The 19097-nt window shown below is 43.7% G+C and overlaps 2 protein-coding genes across 2 annotated transcripts; one reads left to right on the top strand and one right to left on the bottom strand.

Annotated features, from left to right (window-relative positions):
- On the bottom strand, positions 1 to 8121 carry MED19 (mediator complex subunit 19). The gene is made up of 5 exons (XM_001366971.4): positions 7818 to 8121; positions 3173 to 3429; positions 2982 to 3078; positions 2376 to 2470; positions 1 to 414 (listed from the first exon to the last, which is right to left on the bottom strand). Exons 1-5 carry the CDS (start codon positions 8119 to 8121, stop codon positions 346 to 348), a joined length of 822 nt encoding a protein of 273 aa, XP_001367008.2. The 3' UTR covers positions 1 to 345.
- Positions 8122 to 8503: 382 nt separating this feature from the next.
- Positions 8504 to 18993, top strand: TMX2 (thioredoxin related transmembrane protein 2). Its single transcript, XM_001367023.4, has 8 exons — positions 8504 to 8692; positions 12486 to 12546; positions 12917 to 13030; positions 15822 to 15898; positions 16152 to 16258; positions 16465 to 16530; positions 16610 to 16739; positions 17047 to 18993. Exons 1-8 carry the CDS (start codon positions 8504 to 8506, stop codon positions 17191 to 17193), a joined length of 891 nt encoding a protein of 296 aa, XP_001367060.2. The 3' UTR covers positions 17194 to 18993.
- Positions 18994 to 19097: the final 104 nt, after the last annotated feature.

The raw sequence follows: 19097 nt of genomic DNA, 5'->3' as shown, positions 1-19097 counted from the left end.
TTTGGTACAATATGCATTTTTAAAAAAAGAAACCAACTCTAATAAACCAATCCAAACCTTAAAGCAGACAACTGTACAAAAGACATGGAGAGAAGGCTCCTTGGGAAGGGAAAAGCAGCTCCACTGGAGAACCAATTGGGCCATGCCTTTCACAGGCATAGCCCTTCCCACCCCTAATGAATCCACCTCATTCGCCCCCAGCCAGGGCTAGCCCGGCCTGCATTCTCCCCCAACCACAGGGGAATGTGCCAAGGGCAGTGTGTCCTCTAGCCTCCAAGGCCGCTTCGGTTGGCAATTTCAATGTAGGAGAAAAGAGCTCCCCCGGCCTGTCGTCCAGTGGTCTTGTTAACGGAGGCTACTGCTGCTGCTGGCCTGGGAGCTGCCCATACCGGGGTGCTCTGGACTGTGTCGGTTCTGGGGAAAAAACAGAAGCAAATATAGGGAAGCCATCTCGGTTCCATGGAGCTCACCACAGGTGGTAAACTACAACCTGTCTTGTCTCACCTTAAAGGACAAGAAGGCAAATGGCTAAATTGAGGCAGCTTGGTAGAGTGGAATAAGGCCTGGCCTGGGAATCAGGAAATCTGGGTTTGTGCCTCCCTCCGTCTGGCCACTCACTAACTCCTGTAGCCCTGTGGCCTTACTGCACTTCTAAGCCTCACTTCACCTCACAAGCACACAGGGTGGGCCTACTACATCTGCTAGATGGGGGAGATACAAACGCAGAAAGGAAATATTCCCTGCCCTTGAGGAGCTTCCACTCTCCTGGGAACGGGAATCAATATGACATCATCTGAAGAGGAAGACAGGCTCTAACAGCTCTGATGAGGAAATGCTTCCTGTGGAAGGTGGCAACTAAGTTGAGCCTTGAAAGAAGCTACGGATCCTGAAAGTCGGAGTTGGGAGGGAGCCAATTCTAGGCATGGTCAGACTGCAAAGGCACCAGGGATTTAGGAAATGAAATGCTGAGTTGGGGAACAGTGAGCAGGCCAATTAGACTGAAAAGTAAAGGGGAGCAATTGGAAATAAATCTGCAAAAGGTAGGCTGGAGCCAGACTGCCGAGGCTTGTTCATACCTCAGAGAGCCACAGAAGGTTCTGATCAAGGAATCAGGCGAGCAATGTGGACCTACCTGGGCATTCACACTAAGGCAGCAGTTGTGGGAGATGATGAAAAGGGGAGAAGCTGCAAGTCAGGAGACCAATAAAGCTGTTTCTGCCATTCAGAACAAAGGGTCACGGCTGTATGAGCAGAGAGAGAAGGGATGGACTGGAGACGTGTGGAAGCAAAGCTGACAAGATCTGACAACTGACTGGATGTGAGGGAGGAGACAGAGCCCGGAAAGACGACAGACAGGAGTGGCTAGCAGGATGGTGATGCCAGTGACAGAAATAAGAGCAGTTTGTGCCAGGAGAGATGGTTTTAGGGAGAAAGAGAATGAATTCCTTTTCAGAGTCACTGAGTCTGAGAAGCCAAGGGGACATCCAAGTCCCCATGTCCATCAGGCAGCTGCTGAGGCTCAGGAGAGAGATCTGAGAGTTGCTTCTCTAGGGACACTCACTGAACCTACGACAGCTGATGAGATCACCAAGGAAGGAGGTGTAAAGAGCAAGGAAGTCCCAGGACAAGGGCTCAGGAGGTGGAGGGCAGGGCCTGCATGGTCCAGCCAAGAAGGCTGGGAAGGACTAGCCAAGCAGGAAGAGGAGAACCAGGAGAAAGCAGGACTCGTGGAGGAAGGAGAGGCTACAGCCTAGAAAGGAGAAGCTTTAACTGGGTGCTGAGTCAGAAGGCAGGTTACAACGTTTTGGGGATTAGGAGAAAGAGTGAAGCCAACCAACGATGACAGCCTTTTCCGGGAGTGTGGCTACGAAGGGAAGAGCCAGTCAAGTAAAGGTTGTCTGAGGATGAGAGAGCCCTGGGCCTATTTCTGAGCAACGAAGGAGCAGCCAGGAGACAAGGAGAGACTGAAGATGAGGAATGAATGAAGCTCCCAGGAGAGACTGGGAGGGCTCAGGGCACAAGTCGGGGCAGCCTTGGCAGAGAGAAGAGAAAGAGACACAACGCAGCAGGACTTTGAGGTAGCAAAGAGGAAACTCAGGACACACAGCCTTTGGGTTCTCAGTAAAGGGACGCAAAGTCCTCTGCTGAGAGGGTGGGGAGGGAGGGAGGTCTGTGCCCGGTGCTGCTGGGGGTCTCCTCACAGTAAAACGGGCACACCCAACAATGTCAGCAACACTCGGGTGCAGGGCTGCTGTGAGGAAGGGGCTCACTGGCCCTTAAAGCCCTGCACGGCTGCGAGTGTCCTATCGTCTGCACCTGAGGGGAACAAGACACACGGGACCTCAGTGGGTTACAGGAAGAGACCGCTAGCCTACCTTCTTCTTCTTCTTTTCTTTCTTCTTCCTTTTCCGCTCAGGATCTTCTTCCTTTTTCTTTTTCTTTTTCTTGTGATCCGAATCGGATGGAGTTTCTATAGGAGACAGTATCACCTGTAGAGTTCCTACTGCTTACGAACTCAAAAGCCAACATGAAAACTGAGTCAAGGACAACTGGCTTGAAAGGGGGCCTCAGGCTCTCCCAGGGACTCAATGACAAGTCCCCCCCAGGGCACCGGTTCTTCCTGGGACTCTGTAAGCAGGAGCTTTGTGTTAAGAGAATGGCCGGCGTGGTCTGGTGAAAAAAGCCCTAGACTTGGAATCAGGAAAACCTGGGTTCAAATCCCGGCTCAGACACTTTCCTAGCTGTGTGGCCTTGGGCAAGCCATTTCCCTCCTCTGGGCCTCACAGAGTTTCCTTGGCTGTAAAATGGGGATTGGAACACTTGTGCTAGCTAGCTACCTTCCAGGGATTCTGTGAGGGTGGTGCTCTGGAAACCTTTGAATGTTAGATGATGTGAGTGCCTACTGTTTTCAGACTGCTTGAGGGCAGTAAGAGTCAGATGCAGAAGAGAAGGCTTTCTGGCCTTCAGGACCAGCTTCTTACCTGGGGGGACAGGGTCCTGGGTACGGCTCTGTTTGTGCTTGTGCTTATTCTTCTTCTTGGGGGGTTGGATGTGCATCAGGCGGCACTGTTCTGGCAGCTGGAAGAAGGGCGCAGAGGTGCCGTGAGTAGAGGTGGAGTCTGTGCCCTCCATGCCCAGCTCCCCTCCCCCAGGCCCCGGCCTCAGGACTCACCGGGCCCGCGTGTAGGCGGAAACCCGCCAACATGGTGCCAGTGATAGGGTTGAAAGAGCCCCCAAGGATGGGGGGCTTCTCGATGAGAGAGCGGAGGCCGCTGTTGTCATGGGAGCCAGGCAGGTCAATCATTCCAGGCAGGTCAGGCAGGAAATTACTCAGCTTTTCCTTTACCTTCTTCCCACAAAATTTATTATAAGCGTGCTCCAAGTTGTAGTGTGTGATCAAATTGGTACTCCCTGTCAGCTCTGTGCTCCCTGCAGAGAAAGGGGAAGGGAATGCCATTAAGGGCCCATTGCTGGGCAGGAAGGATGGGAATCATAAGCCATCCAAGAAGAAAAGCAACCTTATTTAGCTTGCTCACTTCTTTAAGAAAAACAAAACGTGCATCTGGTCCATTTATAAATGAAGAATGGAGGCCACAAAGCATCAGACTGAATGCTGGCTCCATCAGTAACTATTAGCTCTGCGAACTGGCCTGAATCACTTGGCCCTCTTTGTTCAATAAATAGGATCAGAGCAGGCAAACTCTTCTGTCCTAACTCTCAAATGATACAATTCCTAAATACAGCAGACATTTTACAAAGTCCTAGAAATGCTTTCATATTCATAGAATGTCAAACCAGTTCCATGCTATGGCCTGGTTCCAGTGAAAGCAGGAAGAAACAGGGACAGGCAGAGAGAGAAGCAGAAAGAAACAAATGGCGAAGTGGGAATCAGAGGGCCAGGGGCCAGATGGGGAAAAGATGGGAAGACCGACAGTGTCCAGAAGTTTGGGGTGTGCACACAGCATCTTTTGGGCTATGGACTTTAGTTATCAACACTTGAACTATCCATTCCCCCATTAAACATTTTGTTTAGCTTTTCACAGCCTATAATTGGTAAGGCTCTATTCTTAAGGGACAACTCGCTAAAACAATGTTTTCTGAAGAGTTGCCATACTAAGCAATGTTTCTTGATTCTTTCTTTAAATCCTTACCTTCTATCTTGGAATCAATCCTGTGTATCGGTACTAAGGCAGGAGCATGGTAAGGGATAGGGGATGGGGGTTAAGTTCACATAGCTAGCAAGTGTCTGAGATAAAATTTGAATTCAGGACATCCCATCTCTAGGCCTGGCCCTCAGCCTACTGAGCCACCTAGCTGCCCCCAGGAAGATCACTTTTTGACTGTATGGTCGAATGGTATATATCTATAGTGGGTAGAGACATGTATGTGGCAGGCAAACCTACTGAAGGAGTCAGGGGACAAAAGTAGGGGGTCCTAGGGGCCTGCATCAGAATGGTGGCAGTGTCAGAGGAGAGAAGTGGGTGTAAAAGAGAGATGTTATGAAGGGCATTTTGACAGGCCTGGCAACTGACTGAATATAGGGAATGAGAATAGAACCCTGATCAAATTATACCATGAAAAGGTCTGAATTATCAGCTATAATATTGATTGTGTGTGACCACAGAACTGACATTTGCAACAGGAATGGCACAGAAAAACAGAGACTACATCCACCCTACAAGTCTTTCATTAGAGATTTTAAAAATGCACAGGTTTCATTCCAACCTCGAGGACTTTTTCTCCTTCCTTTTAAGATTAAACATGTTGACCCCATTTCCTACTATTCACATGGTAATCTTCTACAGTCTATACACCATACTGACAGAGCTACCTCAAAACTCACCAAGTGCCTTCTAAATCATCTAATAGTGGACCACTGCTCCAAACCTCACCCCACCTGCCGCTTCACTGACTAGTGGATAACAGTTCAACATTTCTTTCAAAGTTTTTAAAATAAAAGTAAGTTGTTATACCACCTCTCGTAGTCCAATGGCTAGAGTGCCAGGTCTGGAGTCAGAAATTCAAAGTCAGCCCCAGACCCTTACTAGCTGTGTGATCCCAGGCATGTTATTTAATGTTTGCTTCATTTCTTCAATTATAAACTGGGAATAATAACAGTATCTACATCATAGGGTTGTTGTGAGGATCAAACAAGATAATTTTCAAAAAGAAAAATCCTTAGAATAGTACCTGTTCTAAGTAACTCAGTAGGCATTATATAAATGTTCTAGGTAACATGGTAGGCACTATATAAATGCTCATTCCCTAGTTACATGCCCATAATTTCCCCCAGCATTCCTCCTTCTCCTAAAGAGCTCTCTCATATAACAGGGCAATTTAAAAGACAAACAAAATTTAAGCATTAAGAAAAATCCGCAGATTGATCAGTATACCAAACAAGCCTGACAACATGTACAATGTACATTTGTGAACCTCTTCCAAGGGATGGAGTAGGAAGAGTATTTTATCTTTTCTTTCTTGCCACACTTGTTCCTTTTCGTTCTGCAACCTTTGCTTTTGCTTTTTTTGGGTGCCAGTTCTTTCCATTTACACTGTCGTAATCACTAGGTTTATACTGTTTTCTTGGTTGGCCTACATTTCACCCTGTACTGGTTCATGCCTCTTTCCATGTGTCTCTGTATTCATCATATTTACCACTTTTTATGGCACAATGAGATTCTCGTGATTGTGATACATTCAAGTGCCACATTTTGTTTAACTGCTCCTCCAAATGATGGGTATCTCTCTACTTTGTCTCCAATTCTCTGCTATCAGAAAAACCATTTACTGCAAATATATTTTGGTACCTACAAGGCTTTCTTCTTATAGCCTCACTGGAGTATAAGCCTAGTAAGGGAATCTCTTGGCTTATAGAGCATGAATATTTTAGTCACTTTATTTGCATACTGCTTTCCAAAATGGTTATACAAATTTTCAGCTCTGACAACAATGCATTGGTGTTTTTATTTCCCCACAACTGCTCTAACACTGACTTGCCACTTTTTCTCATCTTTATCAATTTGTGGGTTGTGAGGTTCCTCAGGGTAGTTTTGGTTTGCATTTCTTTTATTATTAGGTGATTTGCATCATTCTTTGACTTGGTTGTTAATAGTCTGCAATTCTGTTGAGAACTGTTTGTTCATATTCTTTGGCCACTCATTTTTGGGGACTGGCTTTTGGTATCATTTTTATCTGTTAATTGTTTCTATATCTTGGTAAACTCAACATTTCTAAAACAGCTCATCATCCTCTCCTAAAATATTTATTCTATACCACCATCTTCTTAATCAATTCCTATGGATAGAACACATAATTTTTGAGCTGGAAGGGATCTTAGAAACCCTCATTTACAGATGAGGAGCTAAGAGGTTAATAATCCAAATAAATAACTTGTCTATGGCAATATAAATATTTGTGACAAAGCCAGGATTTAAATTCATGATTCTTTACTTTTTATTTTTGAAGTGAATCCAACACTTTCCACTGTACCAAGTACTATACTTCTAGGTAGACCAAGTTTGAAATCTTAATCATCTTTGGCTTTTCCCTTTCTCTTGCTCTTATATCCAAATGGCCATAAAATTCTGTGGATACTTTGCTTATAGATAACATATCTTCTATCTAACTTTACATTCCTACTTTTAACATTTAGATACACTCTTATTTTATTCTTAGATTATGATAAGAGTCTTTTAAAACTGGCTATTCTGCTTCCAGTCTTTGTCTTTCCTCCTGCCTGACCAGGGCAATCCACTCTTCTTTTTGCTCTAAGTTATGAAGAACCTCAGGGCCTAGGCTCAGCATGTCCCCTCCTCCCCCATTCACTGTGCAAAACTTGCAATGGTTTGAGATGCTCCCAGAATATGTGGGAGTATTCTTTTTAAATCAGTAATTTTCTACTGTTGCCAAGTTAGGGTAGTTCTGCAAGATTAGTTTAGCTGCTGTACTGTGATGGATGTCCATGGGCATATAGGGCCCATGGGGCCAAATTATTCCTTACAAGATTCCTAATATCTCAAAACACTATAATCTAATTACTGTTGGAATTGCTACTAATCCATTCCTACAATGGATAAAAGTGCCCTGCTACAGTTTGGCTTGTCAGCTAGGCAAAGGGAACGAACCTTCTTTATCTATTTGGGTAACTCTCAAAACAGAATTAAAAAAAGTAGTGCAGGCTGCATAAATTAGATTTCCTGCCCATGTCAAGGAATGGAGTTAGCCGACAAAAAGTTATGAGTTAACTGAAGGTTAGCTTAAGATGCTTGATCACACTCTGCAATGGAGATCATAAAGGAATTGAATTTCTTTACAATTTGTATTGTTTTCAAGGAAGAGCCAACCAAGGGTCCATAGAGAGTGCCTTATAGAGCACTTCACAAAGATTATCTCATTTTATCTCCACAACAACCTTGGAAGTTAGTTGTTACTTATTAAATCCCTTTTACAGATGGGCAAACAGGCAGGCAAAGGTTGAGTGTTTTGCAAAATTTGAATTCTGGTCTTCCTGATTCTGGGGTCCAGTGCTCTATCCACTGAGCCACAGAGCAAACCATTTATATGACACTTTTAAGAATCAACAAGCATTTATTAAATGGTTATTATGCCCGGGTAGCACAACTAGAAAAATTGTCAGAAGCCCAAAGAGTTTCAAGCCCGCTTATTGGCTGGCCCGCTCATTGGGCCCCGCCCCCTTTGCGATCAAAATCACCGCCCCTTTTACAGTATTTGTTGCTTCCGCTCATTGGCCTTTGGTTTCAAGCTATCACGCCCTTTTAGGAGCTGATTGGCTGGTTTCCAAGAGCATTCGTACTCACCTGGGAGCTCTCGCATCAGGTAGAAAGGCCCACACCCAGCGGCGGCCTTGTCAGCGCCGGGGGCAGATGGGACCGCCGCGGGCGGCGGCACCGTTCCAGGGCCCCCGCCCGGTGGAGGTGGTGGCGGAGGGGGGGGCTTCCCCGGCCCAAAGCCCAGCGCAGCCGGTGGCGGCGGCGGCGGCTCAGTCTGGGTACCGAAGAGCGCTGAGAAGTTCTCCATCACGTCGACAGCTGTGCCGCCGCCGCCGCTGCAGCCGCTGCCACCCCCGCCCACTCGGTGTCTGCCGCCGCCGCGGCCTCTCATTGGACAACCTTGTAGCGCAGCACCGCCCTCTTCTTCCTGGAGCCTCTATTTATTGGATGAGTCTGGCTCCACGTGAAGAACTTCCGTCGCTCAGAGATGACATAGAAGGAAGTGCAGCTCGGTGACTCGAGACCTCTATCTTTCCGCCCACACCGTTCACTGCATCCAATCAGAAAAGGAAGTAGAAAGAAACCTGTCTTTCAGGGCGTCTTTCCAGCCAAATCCAATTATAATTCAGCTCCTGGTGCAGGTTCTGGAGCGACAGAGACGTGGGCCAATCGGAAGACCGCAGAGGATCGAGGGGCGGTTTTGGCGTCCGGCCGGTCCTTTGACTGAACTGCAGTAACGGCGGCGGTTGCAGCCCTGCTTAAGGGGAGGGAAGATGGCCGTGCTGGCGCCGCTGCTGGCACTTCTGTACTCGATTCCGCGACTTTCGCGATGGCTGGCCCGGCCCTACTGCCTCCTCTCGGCGTTGCTATCGGCCTCCTTCCTGCTCGTGAGGAAGCTGCCACCGCTGTGCCTCGGTCTCCCCACGCAGCGCGAGGACGGCAATTCCTGCGACTTTGACTGGGTGAGCGGAAGAGGTGGCCCCAGGGTCACCGAAGGGCAGGGCGGGAATGACCCGGTGGACCACGAGGGCTTAACTAGGGCAGAAGGGCAGGAAGTTGACTCCTGGGTGGAATAATTTGGGGGGGGGTTGCCAAATGGTCTCCAGACCCCCCACTTCCAGTCTACATGACCTTGGGTAGCTCATTTCATTCCTCTGGGTCTCGGTTTCCCCGCCTGCAAAATGTGTATTGGCTTGGATGACTAGCTCGACTCTAGGTATAGGATTCTGCTGCCTTTGGGCTCTAAGGAAGGCATCCATTGAGAAATGAACTTATCATTGCTGTGGGAAATCTGAGGGCCAAAGAGGAGAAAGTTACTTAACTCCGTTTTTCATAACCATTTGCTGTATGCCAGGTCAGTCAGCTTACCTGAAGGCAAGGAGTTGAAAACTTGAAAAACACTGAACCATGACTGTAGTCATAAAAACCAAATCAGGATAAGAGAAAGTCCTTAATAATCGACTGCCACACAGAGCCAAGCGTTAAATACCACATAAGAGCTGGGGCTCTGGGGACCGTGGCCCTGGGCGAATACACCTTGGAAGATGATTCGCCAGAGAATAGAACTTTGGGGTCTTATATACCTTTTGGGAAACTAAGGACCGGGAAATAGGATTGATTAGCTTTACAATGGCTACTGGGAAATGAGTCCCGGGTTGGATTATCAGAGGCTGATGCGTTACAAAGGATGCAAAAGGAAGATTCTAGCCTAGGACTAGGCTACTGGGAAGAGGTCGCTGATACAGTGGGAGACAAAAAGAGTACTTAAGATTTGATTATATCTACTAGCCTCGCCTAAACTGGGATCATTAAGTACTTTAAGGTTTATTGTTCAGTCAGAGACTAGGTCAGTCTGGGACTTCCTTTAAGGCAAGTTCCCAAGGAACTGGGGCAAACTTAGGGTTCCAAAAATACACTTGACAGCTTCTTGGAAAAGATAACATTGTTTAGTAAAATAAACACATTTAAAGCACATACCAATTAAGAACCAGGTAACAGGTAACACCTAAGTGGGGGTGGAAATGCCTGATAGTCCCAGGGGACAGGGTATGTATGGTCAGTTCTATGTGAGAATCATTCTTGGACCCTATATTTAAAACCAAAAAGTAACCCAGAGGAGAAGGGACTTATTTATTGTCACACTGCAGTAAAAAGCGGATTTTTAATCGCTTAAGTTTTTCTTTTTTAAAAATTTTAATGAAAAAAAGATCTATTATTTTTTCTTTCCCTTCACTTCTTATGGGGGGGGACCTTCACAACAAACAGGCTGAGCAAAAGGAATCTCCATGTTAGCTACGCCAAAAAATCTGTTCTCTTTAAGGTGGCGTTAGCTTGCTTTATTTCTAGTCACCTAAAAGATTCTGTCATTTCTTTAGTGTGTTCATAGTTCAAATAGTCTTTTGACTCCAAATCCACCACATATTTGAACCCTCATCCTTTTCTATGTTGTTTTTCTCAGCTTCCTTTCACTTCAGCCAATCCAGATTCTGGCCCAGTTTAAGGGGTGGTACTCCCATAGAGCCTTAAGAATCTGAAGGGACCTTAGAGACTCCGGAGAGTGGATTTTAAACAGTTTTGCCTGTTTTCCCACAGAGTTGCAGTATTTGTAATTTTCCTTTTTTTGGGGGGGGGGGGTCAGTTTTGCCAATCTGATGGGTGTGAGAGGCAGTTTTGAGTTGTTTTCTCTAATGTGGTTTGGAACATTTGGAGCACTGGAATTGCTGATAGCTGAGTGATGGCATGGATTCCTTGTCTGAAGGTGGCCTGTTCCTACCTTTTGACCATTTGAGGAATGGCTCTTACTTTAATAAATAAGAATTCATTCCCTCCATAACTTAGAAATTAGATCTTTATCAGCCTATTGCTGATTTGGTCTATGATAACTATCATTCTCCATCTATGTATACTTTGCTCCAATCAAACTGTAGGGCTTTGCCTCTCACTCTGTCCTCCCTACAGCATGTGTTGCTTTTCTCATTACTGAAATGTTCTCCCTCTTCCCCCCCCCCACCTTTTCCTTGAATTCCTATAGTGGTAGTCTCGAGAATGCCTAGCTCTTACCACTCTTGTACTTGGCACATGAACTGTGTTGTAGTTAGCTGTGTGACCTTGGGAAGTTACTTTGCTACTCCTAGACTCCATTTCCTCCCAGTTTATTTTTCTTCCCCAGACTTCACATGCTCTGCCTCACAAAACTCCGAGGTCTGGAAGATATGTTAGCCAAACGTTGTTAGCCCCCTCAGCTCTCCAAGACCCATCACAATGCTGTGTTCACAGACACTTAATAAATGTTTCTGTTCTAACCCATGAATCAGAGGTGAAATGTCTTCCCTATCTGTAAAATGAGGGGAGGCCAATTTATGTCTAACATGTGAGGTCATCTCTCCCTGCTGTAAAATTTTAGGCCTGTGAACAATATTATACTGTCTTCTCTGTCCTCCTCCCCTACTGACACCCACATACAACCAAGTCTTACTAGACCTGCAGGCTTGATCTCCCAACTTTGAACACTTCTCCATTGGACTAGGAACTCCTCCAGGACAGAAGACTGTCTTTTGTCTCTTTGCTCAGCAAATGCCTGCCTCATAGTAGAGGCTTAATAAATGACTGACCTCAATGAACACCCTCTGTTTCTGCTTCTGGCACCAGACCCACCAAAGTTTATCCCCTTTGCCCATCAATGAAGATCCTGGTCCTTTGATGATGGGGCAGAAAACCCTGATTCCAGATACATCTTGAAGTTGATGCCTCCTTTATGTTATTCACATTGGTTGAGGTCATTTGTTTACCCCTGTGTTATATAGAAATTGAACTGGGGTGAATCATTGCTCTGCTATTGACAATGGTATTTCTAAAAGAAGTTGCCCTGGATAAATTCTTATTCCTAAGACTTAGAATAATTTGAATACCTGCCATGAAATATGATAGTGGTTTTTTGTTGTTGTTGTTTTTAAACCCGTACCTCCTGAATTAGAATCAATACTGTGTATTAGCTCTAAGGTGGAAGAGCAGTAAGTGCTGGGCAATGGGGGTTAAGTGACTTACCCAGGGTCACTCAACTAAAGAAGTGTCTGAGGCCAGATCTGAACCCAAGATCTCCTGTTTCTAGGACTGGTTCTCAATCAAGTGAACTACCTAGTGGTTGTAATTGTGTTTTAGTATGAAAGTACATTTTTCAGAGTTAATCTTAAATGGACTATTACTAATTTAGTCATCACTGATGTTCATCTGCCCAGAGAAATAGCTACCACTTTTCCTTATTTGAGAGCTGCATTTAAGTTGGTGGATTCAAGGCCTCCATTCAAAAGAAAATTGAGTATCTTATCAAAAGGATATGGCTGTGACGCAGGGTTCACAGGAGAGGGACTATTTTCATAATTTCACAGTGCCTCTGATTAGTTTGCCCCCAGACTTGAGTTTCTCCGTCTCTAAACATAGTGATCCCTTGCCCCCCCCCCCCCCCCCCCCCCCGTGAGATTGTAGTATGGAATGGGCAGACCGTATTCGTATCAGAGGAAAAGGTATTGCTTGTCTTTGTAAACCTGAGAGAAACCCTATATGTGAGAGAGGAAGATATGAAGATATTTTGGCTTAAATATATCTGAACTTAACAGAATGCCATAATACTTCTTTTTGTCTTACAATTTTGTGACTATTTCCCAGTTCTCAAGGGATCAAACAAAGCAGAGGCCTCTGGTGAATATTGTTGTCATCTCTAACTCAGTTTTTCAAGTCCAATCACTTCTTCTTTTACAGAGGGAGGTGGAGATCTTAATGTTCCTCAGTGCCATTGTAATGATGAAGAACCGGAGATCAAGTGAGTGAACTCCACTGCTCCACAGCCCATCTGTTTAGTTTAGGGTAGAGAGGACTGGCCATTTACCCACTTTGCAGTGGGGATATTGATAACTGAAGGGACTGCCTCATGAGGGATTTGGGAAGATCCAATGATTCCTTGGGGGCAGAGAGCTCTCAAACTGTGATTATGTGCATTTTAGTATTTGTTTTCATGCTATTTTCTTTTCTGTGTGAGGACATTATTTGGTGGGGTATAGCCAAGCTACTTGGACCTGAAGTCTTATAGAAGAAGCTTTCCAAAGCTAGGCTGAAGTTGCCCCAGAAATAGGGCCAGGGAAGGTGTCCAGGATCATTCAGCTGTAGCCTGACCTATGACACCTACATTTCAGTCACTGTGGAACAGCATGTAGGTAACATCTTCATGTTCAGTAAAGTGGCCAACACCATCCTCTTTTTCCGCCTGGACATCCGCATGGGGCTCCTCTACATCACACTCTGCATAGGTGAGACCTGTTTTGTTTTGTTTTGTTTTGTTTTTAATCCTCTGGGGAAAAGGGCTGATTTACTTTCCTTGGGCATTGACTTGACTCTGGGGACCTAGTCCTAATCAAAAACCAGGTCCCTCATTCTTTTCCCTAACTCTTGTGCCTTTTAATTGACTCAAGCTCAGCTATAAAGGAAAAGCCCTGGGTGTTTTGGGGAAGACATGTGCCTGCATGTTCACACATAGTATGTAGCCTTTGCCTGCAAGATATGCACTTCAATAGAAATAAATGGGTCTTTCTCTAAAATGATGGGTGGTATCTATCTAAAACCATTAGCAAGTGTCATCTACAATGGGCATAAGCTGGAAGCTTTCCAGATAAGATTAGGGGTGAAGCAAGGATGTCTATTATCACCACTAATATTTAATATTGTAGTAGAAATGTTAGCTTGAGCAATGAGAAGAAAAAGAAATTGAAGGAATTAAATTCAGCAATGAGGAAACTAAACTATCCCTTTTTGTAGATATGATGATATACTTAGAGAATCGACTAAAAATCTAGTTGAAATAATAACTTTAGTAATGTTGCACGATACAAAATAAACCCACATAAATCATCAACATTTCTGTATGTTACCTCTGAGTCCAACAGCAAGAAATAGAGAAATTCCATGTAAAATAGACAGTATAAAATACCTGAGAATCTACTCACGAAGACAAACACAAGAATTATATGACCACATTTATAAAACACTTCACACATCTTACCTAAACAATTAGAAAAATATTAATTGCTCATGAGTAGGCTGAGCTGATAAAAATGACAATTCTACCTAAATTAATTTACTTATTCAGTGCTATACCAATCAAATTACCAAAAAAATATTTTATAGAACTAGAAAAAAGAATAACAGAATTCACCAGGAAGAACAAAAGATCAGGAATATCAAGTGAATTGATGGGAAAAAATGTAGTACTAGATCTCAAGCTGTACTATAGAAACAGTAATCATAAAAAGCAGTCTGGTAAGAAATAAGGGGCAGCTGGCTCAGTGGACCAGAGATGGGAGGTCCTAGATTCAAATCTGGCCTCAGACATTTCCCAGCTGTGTCACCCTGGGCAGGTCACTTGACCCCCATTGCCTAGCTCTTACCACTCTTTGTGCCTTGGAACCAATACAAAGTATTGATTCTATGATGGGAAGTAGGTGTTAAAAAAAGAAAAAGAAAAGAAGTAGAATGGTAGAGCAATAGAACAGATTAGGTACACAATATACAGGGTAACTAGTGTTTGGTAAACCTAAAGACCCCAGCTTTTGGGGAAAGAACTCACTATTTGACCAAAACTGCTAGGAAAATTGGAAAACGGTATGGCAGAAACTTGCACCCTAGACCAATATTTTGTCAAAATGGGCATATGATTTAGACATAAAGGGTGATGCCTTTAGCAAATTAGGGAAGCATAGGATAGTTTATCTGTTGGATCTATGGAGAGGGGAAGACTTTATAACTGAGTAAGAGATGGAGAAAATATTATAAGATGTAAAATGAATAATTTGGATATTAAAAAGGTCTTGTATAAACAAAAACCAGTGTAACCAAGATTATAGAGAACTGAGTCATCGATAGATAAGAATACAAGTCATTCTCCAACTGACAAGTAGTCTAAGGATATATAAACAGTTTTCAGATGAAGAATTCAGAGCTATCAAGAATCATAGGAAAAAAATGTTCTATATCAAAAACAACTCTGAGGTACCACCTCACACCTATCAGATTGACCCAAATGATAGTAAGGTGATAAATGTGGGAGAGGATATGGTAAAATTGAGACACTAATACTTTGTTGATGGAGTTGTGAACTGATCCAACCATACTGGAGGGCAATTTGGAACTATACTGAAAGGGCTATAAAATTGTGCATACCCTTTGATCCTATAATACCACTACTAGGTCTGTATACCAAAGAAATTTTAAAAAAGGGAAATTGTACAAAAATATTTATAATGGCTCTTTTTGTGGTAGCAAAGAATTGGAAATTGAACAGGTGCGCATCAATTGGGAAATGGCTGAACGAATTGTGGCATATGATGGTGATGGAATACAATTGTGAAATAAGTAGAAACAGAAGTCCACAGTAACAGCAATATTGTATGATGGTCAAGTGTGATAGAATTAGCTACTCAGCAGTAAAGTGATCAGGACAATTCTGAAAGACGCAAGACAAAGAATACTATCCAACTCCAGAGAAAGAACTGTGGGAATCAGATGCAAATGAAAGCATGATTTTTCACTTTCATTTATACTTTTATTTTGGGGTTTGGGCTTTTTATGAGTATTCTCTTAAAATAGTGACCAATATGGAAATAAGTTTTGCATGATAATACACATATAACACAGATTAAATTGTTTACCCACACCTGGAGGAGGATGGGAAGAGAGAGGGAGGGAAATTTTGGACAATGTATGTTGAAAATTGTTATTAGATATAATTGCGGAAATTATAGATATATTTAAAAGGCAATATGGGGGCAGCTGGATGGCTCAGTGGATTGAGAGCCAGGTCTAGAGACAAGAGGTCCTGGGTTCAAATCTGGCCTCAGACACTTCCTAGCTGTGTGACCCTGGGCAAGTCACTTGACCCCCATTGCCTAGCCCTTACCACTCTTATGCCTTAGAACCAATATTGGTTCTAAGGCAGATGGTAAAGGTTATTTAAAAAAAAAAAAGGCAAGTTGCACCTTAGTTGAGTAGGGAACTCAGATCTCCAGGGAAGTTCTAGTAGTTTTTATACCCTATTTCTATGTTTAGTGTTCCTGATGACTTGCAAACCCCCTCTCTACATGGGCCCGGAATACATCAAGTACTTTAATGACAAGACAATCGATGTGAGTTGTCATTCTTTCTACATGGAGGTAGGGGCCAGCCTTGCCTCTTGGGAGGGAGGAGAAGAAGTCTGTAGTTCTCTTTTTGTTAGGAGAAACTATTGTGTTTAGAAATTCCTGTCACTGAACCAGGAATGTGTAATATAGTTGAGTGTTTGCATGGCAGAGAGGGTGAGGAACTAGATTCCAGGGTCTTGAGAATTCCTCATGGACTTTTATCATCTAGCTGACATCTGATTTACCTTGTACGTGGCAGGAAGAGCTGGAACGGGACAAGCGGATCACATGGATTGTTGAGTTTTTTGCCAATTGGTCTAATGAGTGCCAGTCATTTGCTCCTATCTACGCTGACCTCTCCCTAAAGTGAGTAGTACACTCAGAGGGACAATAGAAACAGCTTCCTTTTATTCTTTTTATGTATTGCTCCGTCAAAGCCTTTGAATACTAAAATATGTTAAACATGGAAAATCAGCGAGGGCCTTTCCTTCCATTTGTCACTACTCCCCTCTGTGAAGTCTTTCCTTTTTCCTGGTTTCTTGAGTATATTAATGTCCATGTCTCCTTCTCAGGTACAATTGTACAGGGCTGAATTTTGGGAAAGTGGATGTTGGACGCTACCCTGATGTCAGTACACGGTATGTAAGACCCTGGGCAAAGGGATGAGCAGGAAGAAGCTTGACGCTGAGCTTACATCACTTTTTCTTTCCCTTTCAGATATAAAGTGAGCACATCACCTCTCACCAAGCAGCTTCCCACCCTGATCCTATTTCAGGGGGGCAAAGAGGTCATGAGAAGACCCCAGATTGACAAGAAGGGTCGAGCTGTCTCTTGGACATTCTCTGAGGTACTTAGAGACCCAGGGAGAGACCCAGGGATGGGGATACTAGAAGAAAGGGCTGCTCACTCTATTTTGATGCTTGAGAACACACAAGATTCACAGAAGATAGGAGAAGTTAAGGCTTCTCAATTTCCTTAACTTTCATTCTAAACAGCTCTTGAGGCTTTTTAGCAGTGCCCAAGTACAGGGGATGCCTCGCTGCCCAGCAGAAGTTCTTGACTTCATGTAATCTGAATTGTGATGTGTGTGTGTGTGTCTGTGTCTGTGTCTGTCTGTCTGTGTGTCTGTGTGTGTGTGTTTTGTGTCTCTGTAGGAGAATGTGATCCGAGAGTTCAGCCTGAATGAGTTGTACCAACGTGCCAAGAAGCAGAACAAGACCCGGGATGTGATTCCTGAGGAGCAACCTGAATCTACAGCCCCTCAAACACAGCCTGATGAGGAAAACAAGAAGGACAAATAGGAGCTCTGTTCTGCCCTGCCAGACAGACATCCCTATTCCTCTAGCTTTTTCTTGGTTGCCTTTTCAGGCCTGCCCTTGTTATGACTGAGGGACTTCATAGGCTGCTGCCTTTTAGTATTTATATTTATTCCTTATTTGGAATAGACCTGGAGCCAGGCCCAAGGCTGTTAGGGGAGGAATTAACAATGGCATACTAAAGTATGGACTTTGTGGCCAAGTGCCTCCCTCCAATTTGGTCAACCCTTTCACCAAAGGGGGGGGGGGGGGGATCTATTCCTTATCTCAGAGAGAGGAAGTTCCTTTCTGAATGTGGACATTTTTCTATTGATGGAGGGCCAAGAAGAACAGAAAATGGGTTAAATTCAGAAGTCACATGTCTTCGCCATTCTGTAGTTTCATTGCTTCTTCCAGAGGCAATAGAAAGCCTTTCAGTTCAAACAGGATTCAAGTCAGAAGCACTACTAACAGACCTTCAGCATCATTGACCTCACTTCCCTTAGGGCTTTCTGGCCTTCCTTATTGCTCTTTAGCATTTGGTAAAGAGTTTTGGTTTAACTTTGATGTAGGTACTAATAAGAATTAAAATCCATTAACAATAGGTCTTCCTCCTACCCCAGAGAGGGGAAAGATGGGGTGCAAGTTGCTTTTAGAAATGTTCATTAATTTCAACATCCCTTTCCTTTGAGCCAAGAAGAATCAAGAGTATGTAGTCTCTATATTGGGGACTAATGGAGAAGGGCTCAGGGTTCCTTTGCTACTTCTTATTGATATCTTTAGTTTTTATATCTCCTTTTTTTTCTCTAAATCAATATGTACTTCCTTAATTCCGCCCCCAATAATGAACCAAATAAAAAGAACAAGCCTAAAATAAAGACTTAAGTATATAGTGGCTCAGTCAAAGCTGATCAAATTCCCATTTTGACCATTTCTGAAAATGCATGTCTCTTCTATATGGAGGTGAGTGGGAAATTTCATCTTCATTCTTTTGCTGTTCTGGTTTACATTGATCAGAATTCTTGTCTTATGAAGCTGTTTCTCCATAATGTCCAGTTCTGATTTTTCTCCCTTTACATCTATTCATAGAGGTCTTTGTTTCCTCTGAAACTGTCCTGATTAATCACTTTAGTTATTTCCCAGCAGGACACTCGGTTTCAAATTTGGGGCTACCATACAAAAAACTGTAAGAAATGTTTTTGCACCTTTTTCCTCTTCGATTTCTCTAGTGTATAGATTAGTAATGTTGCCTCAAGTAACTGAGGCAAAGAGTGCACATTTTACTAACTTTGTGGGCACAATTACAAATTACTTTCCTAACACTCCAACATTTGTAGAACCTCAAAGTTGCTTTAATTTGCATTTCTCTAAAAGATTTATAACATTTTGAAAAATTGGTTGTTGATAGTTTGGATTTCTTCTTTTGAAAATTATATGCTTTGACAATTTTTTGGTTGGGGATGGCTGTTATTCTTATATATTTGGATTGTATAATCTTGGAAATTCAGCTTTTAGCAGCAAAAACTTTTCTCCCCAGTTGCTGTTTTCTATCTCATTTCCCCCTCCTAGATTTGGTTTGCTTTTGAATTTTATATTATTAAAATTGTTGGGTTTTATCTTGTCCAATTCCATCCAGGACTTAGGAACAGAGTTTTTTCCCTTGTTTTCTAATTTTTGTGATGTAACATAGTATGTATCCATTGGAACTTGGGCCAGCGCTAATGTCTGCCCAGTCCCTCCTGCCAGTCTCCCTCCTATCCTTCGCTACTGACAGTCATTGACTAGCAATAAACAGCGATGGCCCCAGCCCTCTCTCTGTCTGTGATCACAAACCGGAACTTAAGCTTCGGGCGCGGGACCTTGGGTGAGGTGGTGCGGGAGAGCAAGCTCCCGTTTACCCCATAACCGGG

The sequence above is a fragment of the Monodelphis domestica genome, chromosome 6, assembly GCF_027887165.1.
Source record: "Monodelphis domestica isolate mMonDom1 chromosome 6, mMonDom1.pri, whole genome shotgun sequence".
Lineage (NCBI taxonomy): Eukaryota > Metazoa > Chordata > Mammalia > Didelphimorphia > Didelphidae > Monodelphis > Monodelphis domestica.
Note: the sequence above shows the minus strand (reverse complement) of the source record. Positions and strands in the feature narration are given on the sequence as shown.

Excerpts from the sequence above, each read along its gene's own strand:
- MED19 (XM_001366971.4), bottom strand. The coding sequence starts at position 8,121 with ATGAGAGGCCGCGGCGGCGGCAGACACCGAGTGGGCGGGGGTGGCAGC. Across the intron at positions 2,471-2,981 it reads CCAGGACCCTGTCCCCCCAG|AAACTCCATCCGATTCGGAT; the intron begins GTAAGAAGCTGG and ends TGTCTCCTATAG. Across the intron at positions 415-2,375 it reads AAGAAAAGAAGAAGAAGAAG|AACCGACACAGTCCAGAGCA; the intron begins GTAGGCTAGCGG and ends TTTTTTCCCCAG.
- TMX2 (XM_001367023.4), top strand. The coding sequence starts at position 8,504 with ATGGCCGTGCTGGCGCCGCTGCTGGCACTTCTGTACTCGATTCCGCGA. Across the intron at positions 8,693-12,485 it reads ATTCCTGCGACTTTGACTGG|AGGGAGGTGGAGATCTTAAT; the intron begins GTGAGCGGAAGA and ends CTTCTTTTACAG. Across the intron at positions 16,740-17,046 it reads TCTCTTGGACATTCTCTGAG|GAGAATGTGATCCGAGAGTT; the intron begins GTACTTAGAGAC and ends GTGTCTCTGTAG.